Below are 15,541 nucleotides of genomic sequence, written 5' to 3'. Positions count from 1 at the left end.
CTGTCGTCTGCCTGTTCTGCTCCCTGCTCTGCCTCTGGTGAATCCTCTCACCCTCCCGAGTCTCTGGCCTGTATACCAGCTTTTGTATAAAAAAATAAATAAATCTTAAAAAAAAAAAGAAATAAAAAGAAATAAAAGAAACACCTTTGGGTTAAATATATTTATAGAAAGTAAATTCACATTTAGATGACTAGTTTTGATTTGCCCACATGGCACAAGGGCTTGTGTCAGTCAAGTTAGTGATGTTCTATGTGTATGTGTATGTTTCTCTGGGACTGGAGAAACAAACTTTGTACATGGTTAAAAGTACCAAAAATTGCAGTTAACAGTATGAATATGTTCTTTTCCTAGCAAAAAAGCTGTATAGGAAAATTCTTATGGTACTTTCTTACTCACATAATCATCAAGCTTCTGTTATTGAGAGAATTAATTGCTATTAGTCAAAGGCAGTAAATGCAGGGAATACAAATTAAAACCACAATGCAATACCAATGCATACCTATCAAATACTAGCAAGAATATGGAGCAGCTGCAATTCCCAGACACTATTATTGATGATGTAAATTAGCACAATAACTCTGAAAAATTATTTAAAATTCACTTGCTTTTGTATTCTAGCAACTCCACTCCTAGGTATATACCCAACAGAAATGCATACACAGGTATACCAAAAAACATACTACAATAGAATGCTTACAAAATATTTTTTATGGTTCCAAACTCCAAACTATCCAAATGTCCCTCAATAGTAAAATGGATAAATAAATTGTGATTTATTCTCACTGTATAATACTAAAGAGCAATGGCAGTGAAAAATCTACTATTTACAACAACATGAAAGAATCTGCAAAAATAATGTTGACAGAAGGATGCATCTTAGATTTACTTAAAGACATATGATTCTAACTATATAAAGTTCAAAAATAGGGAAAACTAACCTATGCTGTTATCACTGATAGGATAGTGGTTATGCCTGGATATGTGTCTGGGTTAGTGACTTGGAGGAGGCACAATGAGCGCTTCCTAGATGCTAAGGATGCCCTGTGTCTAGAACTGGGATCTGGTGCTCACCCTGTGAAAATTCATCAAGCTTTGCAGTTTTTTAAAGGATGAATTTAAATGATTATGGCTACTTGGCTTAAGCCAAGTTTCATACAGGTTTTTTAAGCTAGGAGATGACAAAAGTATTAAATTAATTCTAACAGTTATTAAAATCTTTGAATACTGATGAAACCATTCAAAAATATAGTATTTTTTTTCAGTACAATTCAACCACAGTATTTTTTTTTAATTTAATACATGCTAAAGTATTAAAGTCATCAGCTAATGACTTTCTTTTTTAAAATTATTATTAAAGGTTTGCTACTAAAAATAAAACAAACAAAAAAGAAAAACTCCAACAGAACTATTAAAAAATAGCAATTATTTAATGGACACACAAATGATAAATATAGTACATAAACAAATAAGGGTTTGCAGAAGGATTGCTATAGAAGGATACCGTCTATATATGCATATAGACACACTATATATATATATATATATATATATAAGTGTGTGTATATGTATGCATATATATAAAAGGATCTACAGCAAAGGCCACTTAATCATTAACAGGGAGTGAAACCCAAGTATTTTATGTGCTATAAAAATGAGGTTAATTATTTTGATGTGATTTATTTATTTCTTGCATTCTTTTAAAGCAAAGAAATTAAAGCTTTTTATACATTTTTCTTCCTTTTATAAGCATGTTTGTCAAACTAAGGCTGTGTATATTTTTAAAACAGTTCTTTAAAAAAAAATAAGTAGATTCAGATCATATTACCTGAAAATTCAAGAAATATAATTAAACTGCAATTGTTCAAAGATGACAATCATACATCAATCACTTAGTAATTATTGCTTCTCTACAACTATTTTGTTTTTACCCTTTCAGTTATTCATTTTTTTCAAACTGTTAAACCCACCATAAATCCTTTCCTAATGGGCACAGAGAAATAAGTAAATGTAAAAAGCATATTTTGGTCATCCTGACACTTAGGTCCACATTTATGTTCCTAAGGTCCAGTTGGAAACTCACCCTGTAGATATAATCCAGTAAGGGGGCTCGGGGTGAGTGATGTTCCTCCAAGGCCGCCGTGGACACTGGGTGGAGAAGGGCACTCACTGGCAATGCCATGCACCAATCCAAGAGGCAGAGTAGCAAGGACACAATAAACTGGAAGCGGAAACAGGCCGAATAGCTTATACTGCAATATAACTGCACTTTACTATAGGTTATAACAGACACTAAAATTGTCCTTACGTAACAGTAATTATTCAATAGACACACTAATGCAAAATGAATGAATGAATGAATGTTTTCACAGGAGAGATGTTTAGCACCAATACAGAAAGGATATCCCTACATGTAACATTACTTATCAGTCTGTCTGACACTTTTAAAACAAAGTATAGGGAAAACATAGTAAAGTGTACCTACCTTCTTATCTGTTTCCACTGAGGAGTACTCTGCACTTGGTAAAAGAAAAGCAATTGTGGCCACAAGAATCTGCATAAAAGACAAATGCACAGCCAAACAGTAAAAAGTTAACATCCAAAACAAATAAAGAACTCATATAACTAAAGTTAAAAAAAATCCAATTAAAAAATGGGCAGATCTGAAAAAACATTTTTCCAAAAGAGACATAGATGGCCAATAGGTACATCATCACTAATCATTAGGGAAATGCAAATCAAAACCACAACAAGATTATTACTTTGAACCTGTTACAATGACTATTATCAAAAAGATGAGAGGTAATTTGGAGGTTATGGAGGTTATGGAGAAAACGGAACCCTCGTGCACTGGTGGTAGGAATGTAAATTTGTACAATCATTAAGGAAGATAGTAGAGAGGGTCCTCAAAAAAACTAAAACTAGAACTACCATATGATCCACCAATTCTACTTGTACACTTGATCTTAGCCAAAAGGCTAAGACCAATTTTACTTCTGGGTAAATATTTGAAGAAAACAAAAACACTAACTTGAATGATAACTACAGTCATTTTCAATGCAACATTATTTATAATAGCCAAGATAATTGAAACAACCTAAGTGTTCATTAGTGGATGAATGGATAAAAAAATGTGGTAAGTATATACAATGGGATACTATTCAGACATAAAAAATAGCGAAATCTTATGTGGAAAATAAATTCTAATGTAAATGTTTCAAAAAAGTTATAGACAGGGCCTCCCCGGTGGCGCAGCGGTTGAGCGCTGGGTTGCGAAGCTGCCCGCGGCCTCTGCGGCGCCAGTTCGATCCCCGGCTGCTTCCCGGCCACCGGAGGAGGGTCCCACATGGCGCGCAGACCTCTCCTGCCGCCCGCTGCTCCCCTCAGCAGTGTACTTCGGTCCTTCTGCCTGTTCTGCTCCCCGCTCTGGCTCTGGTGGATTCTCTCACCCTCCCGCGCTTCTGACTGTACCCAGTGCTTGTATAAACAAAACAAACAAATAAATAAATAAATAAAAGACTGTCACTTTAAAAAAAAAAAAAAGTTATAGACATATCCAACTAATGTCTGCTTTTTGGGGGAGGGCACTAGGATTGAATATTCTAGTCAAGAAGGTATTGTTATCAGTAACGGGAAGTAAACAATGTAATAATATAATAAGATAATATCCAGCCATGAAAAAAATAATGAAATTTTGCCATTAGCAAAAAAATGGATAGATCAGATCTTGAGGGAATCATACTGAGTAAAATAAGTCAGATAGAAAAAGACAAATACTATATGATTCATATATATGTGGAATCTAAAAAAAAAACAAAACCAAACATGACCAAGTTGATAGAGAACAAATTTCTTGTTGACAGGAGTGGGTGAGGGTGGTAGGTAAAATGGGTGAAGGGAATCAAAACGCATATACATCCAGTTATAAAGTTTAAGTCAGGAGAGAATGTACAACATGGAGACTATAGTTGGCAGTACTGCACTATTTATTTGAAAGAGAGTAACACTTGTAAGAGAGTAAAACTTGAATATTTATTTCTATAGTCACAAAAGTTCTATCATCAGTCTCCACACCTTTCACAATGAAGAAAATAAATTTTCAAAAATAATTATGAAAATCCTCTCATTTAATTCTCTTATAAATTATCCCAGGTTCCCATCTGCTGTCCTAGTGTAGTAGCATGTTTCATTTTCACAAGTATTACCATTTAGATGATACATTATAAGGTTGTCCTAAAACCAGGCTTTACATTTTGCAGTATCTTATACTCTTATGTCCAAAACTATTTCACTCCAGGCCACTGAAAGTCAAAAATCACAGATTTTTGATGTATTGTTGAGAATAAATTGGTTACACTGGTGAAATTTGTTTAGGGTAGAGAGAAAATAAGGTAGAGAGAAAATAAATCAGTAACATTTCTTCTCTCCTGTAATTCTACATGGAGACAAATAAAATTTCCTTGAAGAGTTACTACTGAAAGTGTAAACATTAGAGAATGCTGTAAAAAGTGCAGCTCTAAAAACTGGCAGAAGGGATGTGTCTTTCCACCAAGTATCTATGGGGGTAGTGGTACCTGCTCCTATACAAATAAAGGCCCCAAATGTCCCCAACTTCCAGGATATTTTATTGAGCTGATTTTTCCTGTCTCTTCTGCTCCTCTCCTCTACCAGTCATCCCCACAGAGTATATTTCAGCAGTCACCTCATTTCAGCTGGGTAATCATGCTATGGCAGAAAGTGTGGTCTTCAGTCTGGGAAAAACTACTGTTTTACACAAGAGTCCCCCCACTGCCTCCATATGAAGGGCCATCACAACCAGCTGCCTACTCCTTGTTGGCACCATCCAAATTACTCTCGATGAATGAAGCCCTGTCTACAAAAGGTCTCTTTGTTGTGGTTATGTCTGCCTTTCAAATTCCCCAAGTGTAAGACTCTGCCCAAGAACACTGGTGGCTTCTTTACATAGTGCCTGGGCTCACAGCTGAGAAGAACCAATGCAATTTAACCTTAAAATGAATGAATGACTCATATGGCAATTTAATAGTTGGTTCTCCAATAATTTCTTAAATATGTTTAATTAACTATTAAATATAACAATAAAAATATCAAATAATAGTAAAAGTTTTTTATCATTATAAGAAAAGACTTACCTCTGCAATTTTCTGAGGCAGGGAGGTTTCAAACATCTGAAGCTTTTCCCAGTAGGAAACTAGCAACTGAAGAACATCACAAGCTACCTGAGCCACAATCTTGTTTGGAAACTATGAATGGAAAGAAAACCCACACTAAATAATCTAACTTGACACGTACATTATTCTTAAGAAAGAACATTATTTCTCCATACAGGGATACTTTTTTGTGTCTTAAATTTATGAAAAATGGGTTCTATTGCCAGATAGTTTACACATGATTATTACTCTAACTGCCTCTTGTCTAGACTAACTGTATTAATTTACATAACATTCTATAGAAACAACGAGCTCTCATTTAAATCATTTGGAAATTAAAACCATAATTTCAAATGGCTCATTCAGATCACACACAATCTTTGACAATTAGAGAAAATTGAAATGTGGTACATTATTGAGTATCACCTGTGCAGAGAGAACCCCTTACAAGAATTTCACTCATTTTTGCTTTGATAAATTTTCATTAACAGCTCAGCAAGGTAGATGTTATTGTCATTTTACACAGGGAGAAACAGATTGATCAAATAATTTTATATCCCATGATATCAAACTTAATTTGCATGTATAACATACTAAGAAAAGTGAAAAAAAAATGGGACTATGAGAACATAATTTTTAAGTAACATCTTTGAAGATGTTTTTTGAGACACAGGTCACCACCAAGACCTTCTGGGTGTTTCCCTTTCTTGTGAGATCATATGTCATAGGGGAAGAGCCTACATAGACCCTCAGCTGTCCTACTCTTCAGCTAGAGGTATACAACAGGGATGAGAGTACCATGTGCTTCTCTTCCTGACCAAACCTGGGGTGACACTGCTATCCATGCCTCACTGCCTAGGGTGAAAAGTTTCATCACTGAGCCTATGTATGTCCTTCGCTAGGGAATCCTGTGGACACACAGGTAAGAAAGAAAAAACTATGAGGAGAAAGGGATGAGGTGTGGGAGAGGTAGACACACAGTAGAGATGGGATTGTGGAGGGAGGAGAGAGCTGAGCTGAGCCTGGAAGAGTGCAGAGGAAGTCAGTGTTTCTTTTCAGGCAGTGGGCAGCAGGGCACGGGCACCGAGGCAAGAAGATTGCTCTGGAGGTCGGTAAGTAGGGTGGTGTTACTAACACAGAGAGGGGTTGAATAAATCATCCATTCACTCACTCATTTAGCACCTATTCCTGAAGTACTGACAATCTGCCAGCAATGAATTAAAAGCATAAGGTGTGGGCCTCCCCAGTGGTGCAGTGGTTGAGCGCTGGATTGCGAAGCTACCTGCAGCCTCTGCAGCACCGGTTCAATCCCTAGCGGCTGGGTGAGGGTCCCACATGGCGCGCAGACCTCTCTTGCTGCCCGCTGCTCCCCTCAGCAGTGTACTTCAGTCCTTCTGCCTGCTCTGCTCCCCGCTCTGGCTCTGGTGAATTTTCTCACCCTCCCGTGCTTCTGACTGTACCCAGTGCTTGTATAAATAAATAAATGTAAAAAAAAATTACGAAGATCTGTATTTACATATATATTTAAAAAAACAGCATAAGGTTCAAGATGAACAGGGCAAATACTGTCCCTACTATGAGGAGTTGACACTCTTAGGCAGGCAGAGACCTGCTTGTGTGTGTCCCTGAATGGGATGCCAAGTTCTCTAGTCTGGGCCACGAGGTCAGGCCTGAGTGTAGACTGATTCCTCTGGTGGCAGTATGGAGGGCAGAGATCTGTGGGATCTCTGGTGCCATAGAGTAGGGCCATGGGGAAGGTGGCCTAGAGGCTCAGTAATGGGCAGAGGGAAACAGCTGTGTAAGGGGTGGCCTAGACAGCAGGTAGGGTGGAGTGTTCAGGACTCTGTGACTACAAAGGGTAGTGAGGTGAGGTGAGGAGAAGGAGAGCATCAATATCTTCTAAGACGAATAAGAGCTGAGCAGCAGGGGTGAGCGCAGGGGATTCAGGTCCACCTCCTCTCACTCGTGCTTCCTGGGAGACCCTGAACCCACATCGCCATTCTTGTGCCCCTGCCTTCCCCAGTGGGACGCCTGCTGAAACTCTATAAAGTACAGCTCTGGCTTAGAATGTCTTGCCACTTTCAGCACCCAGACACTACCTCACCAGAACCAAACAAATCGCTGAGTGGAGGTCTCTAGCACTGTTGCACTGTTCTCACACTGTTCATGCTCACTGTTGTAGCCACAGGCTAGTTTTCTCTGATGCCTGGTGGGGAGCATTTCCTCATCTTCACTGACCATGACCGCCCATACCTGAGTGGACACCAGGACCAACCTAGACATGGGTTTCTGAAGGGCTTGGCTCCAGCCTCCTACCACTGATACCTCTCATTTCTCCTCCACCTCTCATTTCTTCCCCTAATGCAGAGCCCCAAGTCTCCCTGAGGCACCTCTTCTCAAAGTGGTTGCTCTCCCTCATTCCTTGTGACAACTCTCTCTTCTCTTCTTGATTTTCTCAGATATTTGTGGTACTAAAGGAACCAAGAGGGCACAGCAATGCAGGCACCCTGGAGAGGGGTGCAGTGGGGGGGGGCACCCAGTAACAGGATTCATGTTGATGAGTTTTCCTGTTTTCATAAAGGTTAAAGGGAGAATTGATCTGGCTGATCCTGGCCCATGGATTTCTTAGCAATTCAAGTTGTAGTAAGGGTCATGGCCTGTCGCAGATCCCCTTTTCCTTTATTTTTACAATGGAGAGGGCAGCAGCATCTATGAGGTGGGGGATTTGATGGAACAGTCCACGCATTGCTGGACACCCCTGACTGAGCAAGGGTTCAATCAATGGCAGGCCTTTTTTTTTTTTTTTTTTTTTTTTTTTTTTTTTTTTTGCTGATGCCTTACATATTTCTCCATAACTTAGAAAAATTACAGAAATTTTGAAAATTTGTAAAAATGTTAAAAAATCTCATTTCATATCCTACTCTTACCAACAACTTCCATCTCTTCTCTGTTTTATTTTTATTTTTTTAAATGTTATTAATTTCCAAGATTTTTTTGTGTTTTCTTTTTATTTTTTAATTAATTAATTTATTTATACAAGCACTGGGTACAATCAGAAGCGCGGGAGGGTGAGAGGATTCACCAGAGCCAGAGCTGCAAACAGAACAGGTAGACTGACGAAGTACACTGCTGAGGGGAGCAGCGGCCGAGACAGGAGAGGTCTGCGCGCCATATGGGACCCTTGCTGGCGGCCAGGGATCGAACCGGCGCTGCAGAGGCTGTGGGCAGCTTCTCAGACCAGGGCTCAACCGCTGTGTCACCAGGGAGGCCCTCTTCTCTGTTTTATATCTATATCTCTCCTTCATCCTCAACTTTAAGATGATTTTTGGATTTTTTCTTAAATCTAAAAATGTACATTTAACACACATTTACATTTCATGTAGACAAACTACTGATCTCCAACTTTTTTATTTTAATGAGTGACAGGAGTGTCTTCACATTTGCAGTTGTGCAAAAGCCCAGACTCAGAGCCAGAGTGCCCTGGTTTTTGACCCTGGAAAGCTCCTTAGCTCCCAATCAGCTCATTTTCCTCCTCTGTGAAGGGGAGGTGGCAGTAACCTGTCACCGTCAAGGGCAGTTCTAAGGATCAAACACAATCACAAAGGGCAGAGGTCAGCATCCTGCTCTGACTAACTGCAACACTCTTCAACAATGTCTTTGTTTGATCAATTATCCATTCCTTGCCACAGAAATCAGCATCAGACATTTTCCCACCTCTCAGGATATAAATGGTATCCCCAGGTATTGCAAGGAAGGGAAGACAAAGTGACAGAGAGGGTGGTCAGACACTATACTTAAGGGAACAGGAGGTAATCCATTTTAGCCAGGAGAAGGGGTGGGTGAAAATCTGACTACACAGGCCGGCAGGGACTATAATCCCCCTTGGCTGCTTACCCTTGGGCTGAAGCACAAAGCTGTGGCACAAGGGCTGTCATAGGCAGCAATGACTGTTCCAAGTGTCAGCTGTGTAGTGGCTGTGACTATTATAACAACACATGGCAGGTAACAGAAAAGGGCAGATAAAAGCCTGTATCTTGGTATCAAAGGGCAGGTTCAGGGTTTGAAATTGCCTTGACCTGGCTGTTGGTCCAGAGTCTTGAAAAAGTTTAACTTTCCTATACCTCAGTTCCTCCACTATAAAATGGGATACTTAACCTTGCAACTGAGGACTTCCACAAACCCTCAGCAAAATGCCTGGCAGGGACTAGGCACTCACTGGTTCTATTCCCACCATTTAAATAGGAGACAGAAGGATTTCGTAGGATTTGAGCTCTGGCTTAGGAAGTGGCCTAATGGCCCAGTACGAAAGTTCAGTTTTGTCTTCAATCTGCTCTTGGTGATGGTTCCATCACTTATACTCACATAATTTTTATTCTACTTTATTTTATTTTTTATTTTTAAACAATATTTGCTTCCCCCCCAACCCCTCAGATTGAGTCCCCATAGAATTTCCTTCCCCAAGGCACCCATGCACCATCACCACAGTCCTCTGTGCTCCTCCATCCCTCCCTCTGATCCCTCTCCCTTCTCCTCCCCTGCATATACTCACACAATTTTAAAACCTAATTTCTCTGGGCCTTGCTTTGCTCTGGTGTAGAATAGGGAAGAGCTGTTACAAAGGCTAGTAAGAGGTATTTAGGGGCTATCAACACTCTGGTCCAGTGTGAGCACCTAGTAAATGCAGTTCTTCTCAATAACAAACAAAGGAAGAAAGTTGTCTTAATAGTACCCAGGCCTAGTTGATGGTGAGCACACTCAGGGCTCCTGACCAGAAACTGTCATGTCTTTCCTGGTCCTGCTGAAAAGATGAGGGCATGAAATCTCACTTTCTTATCACTTCTACCAGCAGATGTCAAGTATTCTGTCATAAGAGTTATCCAGTAACCAAAAGAAGCCCAATTGGCCACCTTTGAATCAAATATCTCTGCAGTGACCAGGAAAATAAAGATGGGGCTAATTCAAACTAAAATTGGTTGAATACCTGGGGTATAGTTTAATGTCAAATATACATCATGAACTGGTAATACCTTCAAAGTAACACCTATCACATTGACAGCTTCTTTCAGTTGAGGATGGCTTGTACACTGTGCAAGTTCTTCACATATCCAGACACCAAGGGAGCAAATGGCAATGCATCTTTGAAAAAGAAGAAAAACTCTTATGTCATTTAATGTATTTTTGTAGTATTTTCAAATGACAAAATATTTTAATTTTTTATAGAAAATAGAAAAAATTATAGGTACAGCAATAGAAAGTCTTCTTAAGAGAAGAAATAACTAATCATCAATAGACTAGCTTTCAGGACAAACAGAACTACTGATAAAGGTTAGTACTTAAATATTTAATGAAATAAAAGGTGTATTTTCTATTGTCACAGTCCCTATATTACTTTTGTTAAAATTAACTTTTTATTACATTTTATTGTGTCAAGATACATTTAAGGAAGAATAAAAACCATGAATTAGAAAAGTGCTGGAATTGACTTTGTAATTGGTTTCCTTACAATAAAATAAATGGTACTTACCATAAACAGCAAAAAAATATCCTAGAGTATCTGAATACAACTTTCAAAATAAGGTCCACTGCTATTTCCCTTAAATGATGTTAGACAAAATAATTTTTAAGTTGCACAGTCCTTTAAAATTTACCTTTCATAATTCTACATTAGTCTTATGTAGAATTAATATTCTTGACTATCTTTTGCAATGATTAAGAAGTCATATTTCTGTTAATTTTTCCTTAATGTCTGTATATAAAATTAAAATACTTGCTCTCACACCTGCTCACTTTCAGAACAAAAAGGGGATTCAAACCACTACTTGGAACTAGACATTAGCAGTGCTATGTAATGCTATTCTTAAGACCTTACATTGGGTGTCAATCAAACTAGACATATTGTTTAGTTCTCCATACTGGAAGTTCCTTTGTATTTGATATAATTCAGCAATTATATTCAATATGATCTTAAGGCTTTAAAACCACCATATTTCACTGGATTCTTACCTTTTAAAATTAGGATAGAGAATGTGCTACATATCAAGTTTATTTAAATTGTCTTTAGAGATCATGTTATCTTCTAGCAAAATTCACTCAGTAAAGGCAATTTGTAAGGTATGTCAGTTCTTTTCTGTTTCTCCAATAGCAGCATTATACAGGACTTACACATGTTTCTCAACCTTCTTTACTGCACAGAATTCTCCAAATCTATCTTCTCTTGCCCAATTCCTATGCCTATTCTCAAAGAAATGGCACTTTGAAGTCATAGTCCTATGTACTCTATATTCTTTCAAAAAGTCTTTTTCCTCCCCAGTTTAACAGAGACTCTGATTGTTTAACCCACTAAAATCTATACAACTTATAATTATATTCAAAATCAATTTTAATCATTTGAAGATCCTCCTCTCCCTGTTATAGTCTCTCATTCTTTGCATGCATGTATGTGTATGTGTATATATAAGCACATATTTTTAGAATTCTTAACCTAACTTCAAATGTAATTTGTTAAGTGAAAAGTTCTTTCATTTCTAGGAACAGCAGCTTTGCTCTATTAGCTTTGCATCATGCAGAACATTTGTAAACCATAAAATGGTTTCATAATCTCAACTCCCCTCATTGCTTTGAGTTTTAAGCCTTGATTATAAATAGCTTTTCCAAGCATTTTTTTTCTCTTTTAAATTTATCATTTAAGATTCTATTTAGCATCTTCACATTTTAATACTCTAAGTTGTTCCTCATGCCTAGAATTTTCTGTCAACTGGTTCTCTGTAACTTCAGTATATTCTTTGTGAACCCAAATGAGTTTTATCTATCAAGACTCTTTTTGAAGATAATGGCAATACTACTCTCACTCTCATTCTGTATTTCACTCTTTTGACAATGGTTTATTATATGCCATCTCATAACACTCCAATTTATATAACAAAACTTTTTTTTCTTAATTATTATCATTCACAATTATAACTATTCTCTTAATATCTGCTGCTCTTATTTGAAGTTTTGATAATTTTTCACTCTGCTTGCTTATCTACACATACCTTAATTTCATTCTATGACTCCTTTTATAGAAAACTAAGGAAAACCGACCATATCATACACGTTTGTATTCTATTTTTAGTTCTAAAGAAATTTGGCTGCCTATATTAAAAAAAGAGAAAAAAGGTATTGCTAAAACTTGTTGGAAATTTGAATGTGGTGAGTATGAAAAAAGGAAATTAAAGATTTGTTCAAAGTTTTTGGATTGAAAATCTGAGTAGATGATGGTACCACTTCTGAGATGAGGTCTGAGGGAGAGCAGATAGCAAAATCAAGGGCTCAGTTATGCTTGTATTAAGTTTGGATGTGTTAAGGCATCAAAGCTGAGATGGTAAGTAGCCCATTAATATGTCCAGAACATAAGGAGTTCGCAGAAGGGGCCAGGTAAATAAATTCAGTATCATTGGAAAGTAGGTGGTATTTTAAACTTTGATTATAATAAACAATTCCACCCTGAAAAGTCATGGAGAAGAGAAAAAGCCCAAAATCTGAGTCACTATAACATCCAGAGGTTAGGTAGAAGAGGAGACAAGAAAGGAGCAGCTGTGGTCATGTAAAGGAAAATCAGGCAACAAACTGGCATTGTTCAGGAAAAGGGTAAAGACAGATTAATTTCAGAATTAGTAAGATAAGTATGCATATTAAAATGTCTAAGGTAACCTCTAAAAGAACTGAGAGTCTATGATTTTTACAAAACACAAGGAGTAATAAATGGAATATGGGAAAAAAATCTTTAAGAGAGAAAGGAAGAAGAGAGGGATAGAACAGGGGGGGAAATGAAGGCAAGAAAAAGAAAATCAAAGAAACCCTGAGAAGGACCAAAAATAAATTATAAAAATTAGATGAAAGAAATATATACATTTATTAGCAACTGCCATAGATGCAAAAGAATTTATGATTCAGTTAAAGAGAGAAATCAGTCAGGATAAATGAATAAAATCAAGTATAGACAATTTTTGCAAAGATACTTAAAAACAAAGAATACAGAAATGTTAAGCTTAAAGAACAGAAAATTTTATAAAAATAGCTAAATCAGTATCAGATAAGCAGTTGTTAAATTGATCATCCTTAAAGATAAAAGAGAGTCATTAATACAGGATTTGATTCACATAGAGATAAAATTCTACACTTGATCTTAGCCAAAAGGCCGAGAAGCGATGAGAGATAAAATTCTAAATTTCTATGTAACTAATAATATAGCTTCAAAATACATAAAGCAAAAATTGACAAATATATAAGGAGAAAAAGATAAATGCACTATAATAGTAAGAGATTTTTTTAATATCTCTCAGTAAAATCAAGATGATGAAAAATTATAAAGGATATGAAATATTTTAAAAGCACATGATTTTATGTATTTATTTATTTTTAAAGATCTATTTATGCATACAAGAACTGGGGTACAGGCCAGAGGTGTTGTGGGTGAGAGGATTCACCAGAGACAGAGTGGGGAACAGAATAGGAAGATTGACTGAAATACACTGCTGAAGGGAGCAGCGGGTGAGACAGGAAAGGTCTGCCTTGCCATGTGGGATTCTCCCTAGCTGGCCGGGAATCGAACCGGCGCTGTGGAGGCTGTGGACAGTTTCACAGCACGGCACTCAATCTGCTGTGCCACCAGGGAGGCCCCAACACATGATTTTAAAAAAAAAACTAAGCTAATGGACACATTTAGAATGATGTATACATTCTTTCCAAGCATATACGGGACATTTACACTAACAGTAATGGAACATAAATTGGATCATGAAGCAAATATCAACAATTGAGAGGCCATTATCAGATAGATAACATTTTTGAACCACAAAATTAGCAAAAAGATGAACAAAAGTAACCATATATTCAGAAATTTAAAAATTTACTTCTAAATAAGTCATGACTCAAAGAATCATCATGGAAATTGAAAAAAAATCACAAGAAAAATAATACATATGATAAAGTAGCACCTAGAAATAAATATATAAACTACAGTGTTTATATTTGTAAAGAAGCAAGATTGAGAACTTATATTCTAAATAAGCAACTTGAAAAAATAGGGCATGATAGAATGTAAAGAAAGAACATAAAAGGAGCAGAAAGTAGGAAATAAAAAAATATTTAAAATAGAAAGGTTGAACCAAGACCAAAGTGTATTCTTTGAAAAGATTAATAATGTTGACAAATTTCTGGCAAGGCTAGTGAGAAAAATAAGAGATTACATCAAAAGTATCAGAGATTAAAAAGCATATAGAAGTGAAAGAGATAAAAGATATTAAGAGGATAATGGAGACATCAGCTTACAAGTATATTTCAAAACTTAGATGGAATAGACAAATTTCTAGAAAATTTTTATTTACCTAAACTGTCAAAAAAAACTTAATATTCCTAAAAAGCCATTGAAGAAAATTAAGGGTTAATCTTCTCATAAAGAAAATACCAGAACTAGTTAGTTTTACCATCAAGTCTACTAAATACAAAAGAACATTAACTCTGATTTTACAAAACTCTTACTGACTAAATTTAGAGAGCAGAACAGCACTTGACTCACTACAATCTTATAATTAAACCTGGTAAGGAATAAATGGGAGAAGAACACAAGCCAGGAGTAACTTTCCTGAGTAAAATTTAGTCAAAAAAAAAACTGGTTTTACCACAAGTTTATTTTAAAATTATCAAGATGATAAAAAATTTGATGTTAATGAATTAACTTCTGGTAATGTCAGAAAAAAATGTTGAAAAAAAATCACAAGAAAAATAATACATATGATAAAGTAGCACCTAGAAATAAACATATAAACATAGAAAATTTGGGCTAAACTTCAACTGAAGTAGCAGAAGATATTAGATTAAAAAAAAAACAAACAAAACTTCAAAATATCAAAGAGCAAAGAGCTAAGAAGACATTAATGAGGGCCTCCCCTGGTGGCGCAGCAGTTGAGTGCTGGGCTGCGAGGCTTCCTGCAGCCTCTGCAGCGCCAGTTCGTTCCCTGGCCACCAGCAAGGGTCCCACAAATAAAAAAAAAAAAAAAAGAAGAAGAAGACATTAATGAGTGATAGACCTTTTTTGGAATGAGCAGCGAGGGAGCAGGGCATAAGTCAATTTCTGGGGGAAGCAAGAGATTAAGTGAGGCTTCTGTGACCTTATAGTGTTGGAAGTTGAGGGTTAAAAACTGGTATTCCCCTATGCTAGTGTATTCAGTTTTACCTTGGGAGAAAAGATAGGAACTTTTCATTATGCAGGTAGCCCAGAAAACCTCATATCTCAGTCACAGACTACCAACAACTTCATGTCTGGCATAAGCAACCGAATTATTTCTAGACATTGCCAAATATCTGCTGTGGTAAAAAAAAAAAAATCACTTCTG

General features: G+C 36.8%; 1 protein-coding gene and 1 pseudogene across 7 annotated transcripts in view; both read right to left on the bottom strand.

Annotated features, from left to right (window-relative positions):
* RALGAPA2 (Ral GTPase activating protein catalytic subunit alpha 2) overlaps positions 1–15,541 on the bottom strand; it is a 329,205-nt gene that overhangs the window by 127,156 nt on the left and 186,508 nt on the right. For all 7 annotated transcript variants that reach the window (XR_008552100.1, XR_008552101.1, XM_054695973.1 and 4 more), the window contains 4 exons: positions 10,193–10,301; positions 5,148–5,258; positions 2,483–2,551; positions 2,081–2,218 (listed from right to left, as the gene is read on the bottom strand). Coding sequence is in view for 5 of the 7 variants with exons in the window: in XM_054695973.1 (XP_054551948.1) it covers positions 2,081–2,218; positions 2,483–2,551; positions 5,148–5,258; positions 10,193–10,301 (427 nt within the window). In the remaining 2 variants the exon portion in view is untranslated. The remainder of the gene's footprint in view (positions 1–2,080; positions 2,219–2,482; positions 2,552–5,147; positions 5,259–10,192; positions 10,302–15,541) is intronic.
* LOC119237791 (U2 spliceosomal RNA) lies at positions 13,277–13,356 on the bottom strand (annotated as a pseudogene).

This window comes from Talpa occidentalis, unplaced genomic scaffold (assembly GCF_014898055.3).
Source record: "Talpa occidentalis isolate TD23 unplaced genomic scaffold, MPIMG_talOcc4v2.1 talOcc4.10, whole genome shotgun sequence".
Lineage (NCBI taxonomy): Eukaryota > Metazoa > Chordata > Mammalia > Eulipotyphla > Talpidae > Talpa > Talpa occidentalis.
The sequence above is the reverse complement of the archived record's forward strand: the minus strand, read 5'-3'. Positions and strand labels throughout refer to the sequence as shown.